The 2,403-nt window shown below is 35.0% G+C and overlaps 1 protein-coding gene across 1 annotated transcript; it reads right to left on the reverse strand.

The window, feature by feature from the left end:
- Positions 1-109: 109 nt before the first annotated feature.
- Positions 110-1,569, reverse strand: LOC133296108 (uncharacterized; the record flags this gene model as incomplete). Its single annotated transcript, XM_061495058.1, has 3 exons — positions 567-1,569; positions 364-425; positions 110-272 (listed from the first exon to the last, which is right to left on the reverse strand). Coding segments are annotated over exons 1-3 (1,228 nt in total), but the record flags the coding sequence as incomplete, so codon positions are not given.
- Between the last annotated feature and the right edge of the window lie 834 nt (positions 1,570-2,403).

Here is a 2,403-nt window from a genome sequence, read left to right on the forward strand (position 1 = left end):
TCAAAAATAATTTTATAATATTTATCACATAATTGACTAATGCTAAGCAAGTTATGTCTAAGGCCCTCAACAAGTAAAACATTTTCTATAGAAACGGATGAGGAATTACCAACTTTTCCAATACCGAGAATCTTTCCTTTGTTGTTATCTCCAAAGGAAACATGTCCATGCTCTTTCTTTGTGAATGATTGGAATTTAGTTACATCTCCCGTCATGTGACTTGAGCAACCACTATCCAAGTACCATTTGGAGCTTTTAGCCTTTAAGCAAACCTACATCACAAAGTCAAGATTTAAGCTTTGGAACTCAAACCTTGTTGGGTCCTTATGTGTTGTTAGTCTTGGGCTTAGTTCCCTTAGGAACCCACACTTTCTTTTGCCCAATAATACCATTCTTTCTAACTTTACATGTGGATGCACTATGACCTTTTCCACCACAATGAAAACATTTAATGAATGGGCTACTTGTCATGTAGGATGGAGAAATGAAAAAGTTTTTATATGATTTTTCTTGTGTGCTACTGTCAAAGCCTAAACGGGATTTGTTGAACATGCATCTTTGTTTACCAAGCAACACATTTAAGTTATCTCTTCCACATGTGAATTTGCTTAGAATTTCATTTAAATCATCAATTTCATTGTTTAAATCTTTACATGAAGTACATGATGATGAAGATGCATGATCATTTGAAGATAGGCATTTGATACAACTAGTGCTAGCATCAAGTAATTTGAGAGTTTCATTTTCATCTTTTAAATCTTTCACTTCTTTTTCTAAAGACACAATTTGTTTTTCCAAGGAACAAATAGTTTTTCTTGATGCTCTAAGAGTTTTAACATGTTTTAGGGTTTCATTATGCATTTCTTCAAACATGGCAGACAATTCATCATATGAAGGGGAAATAGTAGAGCAAGATGAGTTTACCTCGGTTTCGGATTCATTTTTGTCCTCATTTGCCATTAGACATATATGTTGAGTTCCTTTGCTTGATTTCTCCGGTGGTCTTCCATCTTGCATGAAGCATAGGTTTGCTTCTTCCTTGGAGTCATCATCGGAAGAACTAGATTCATCATCCCAAGCAAGATAAGCCTTCTTGAAGTTCCTTCTATCCTTGCCTTGCTTCTTTTCATATTTGTCTTTCTTTTGAATGTTTGGACAATCGGATTTGTAGTGACCGGTTTTTCCACATTCAAAGCAAGTGATGGTGAGTTGTGAGGATCCTTCATCCTTAGATCTTCTTCTAGGAGGAAATGCGGATTTCTTTGAGAAGTTCTTCTGAAAGAATTTTCCATACTTCTTTATGAAGAGACCCATCTCATCTTCATCAAGACCATTTTCGGAATCTCCATCTTCTTTTTCCTCATCCTTTTCTTTGCTTGGTTTTGAGGCTTTCAAGGCAATTCCCCTACTTTTCTTGATGGCTTGTTCCTTCAAGGTTATTCTAGTTAGCTCCATTTCATACTCTTGGAGCTTGCCGAACAAGGTTGCAAGATCCATAGTTTTCAAATCTTTTGATTCCGTAATAGCCGTCAACTTGGGTTGCCATTCCCTTTTGTGCACACTTCTCATCACGTTAGCAATTAACTCAAGGTTAGTAAAAGATTTATCTAAAGCATTTAGATGAGTGACAAGGTGTGTGAATCTCTTTTGCATACTTTGAATACTTTCATTTTCATGAATCTCAAACATTTCAAATTCTCTAGTGAGTGCATTTAATTTTGTAAATTTAACATCACTAGTTCCTTCATAGTTTATTTGAAGAATATCCCACATTTCCTTAGCATTCTTACAATTTGAAACACGAAAGTACTCATCACGACCTAAGGCATTTGTGATCAAGTTTTGAGCTTTAGCATTCCAATTTCCTTTCTTAATTTCATCTTCGGTATAATTATCTATATCTTTAGGAACATCTTCATCTTTCGCATTTTTTATAGTAGGTGGTGTGTACCCTTTTTCAACTACACTCCATACTCTTAAATCATTAGATTGAGGAAATATTTTCATTCGACTCTTCCAATAAGAATAATCGACGCCATTGAAAAATGGAGGTCTAGTACTAGACGATCCCTCAAGGGGCATATCATGGTTCAAAGAAGCCATCCCTTCTCTTGAAGCGGTTAAGCTCTTTACACAAGAGTTCAAGCTCTGATACCACTTGTTGTACAAGTTGCTTCAATACTCAGGGGGGGTGAATTGAGTTTTACAAAATCTTTTCGCAAAGTACCTCCTTTTGTATATTAAAGACTATTTCTTCAATGAAGTGATTTAATAAGTCAAAAAACTAAGTGAAGTGAACAACAAAGTAAGCAAGCGAATATATAAAGACAATCTAAGATGCAATTTTAATACTTAAATAAAGAGATTAAGGATAGAGAAATTGCAAACTAGATGTATCCTGGT

The sequence above is a fragment of the Gastrolobium bilobum genome, unplaced genomic scaffold, assembly GCF_033153095.1.
Source record: "Gastrolobium bilobum isolate Gb01-03AN ecotype WA unplaced genomic scaffold, APGP_CSIRO_Gbil_v1 utg105468, whole genome shotgun sequence".
Classification (NCBI taxonomy): domain Eukaryota; kingdom Viridiplantae; phylum Streptophyta; class Magnoliopsida; order Fabales; family Fabaceae; genus Gastrolobium; species Gastrolobium bilobum.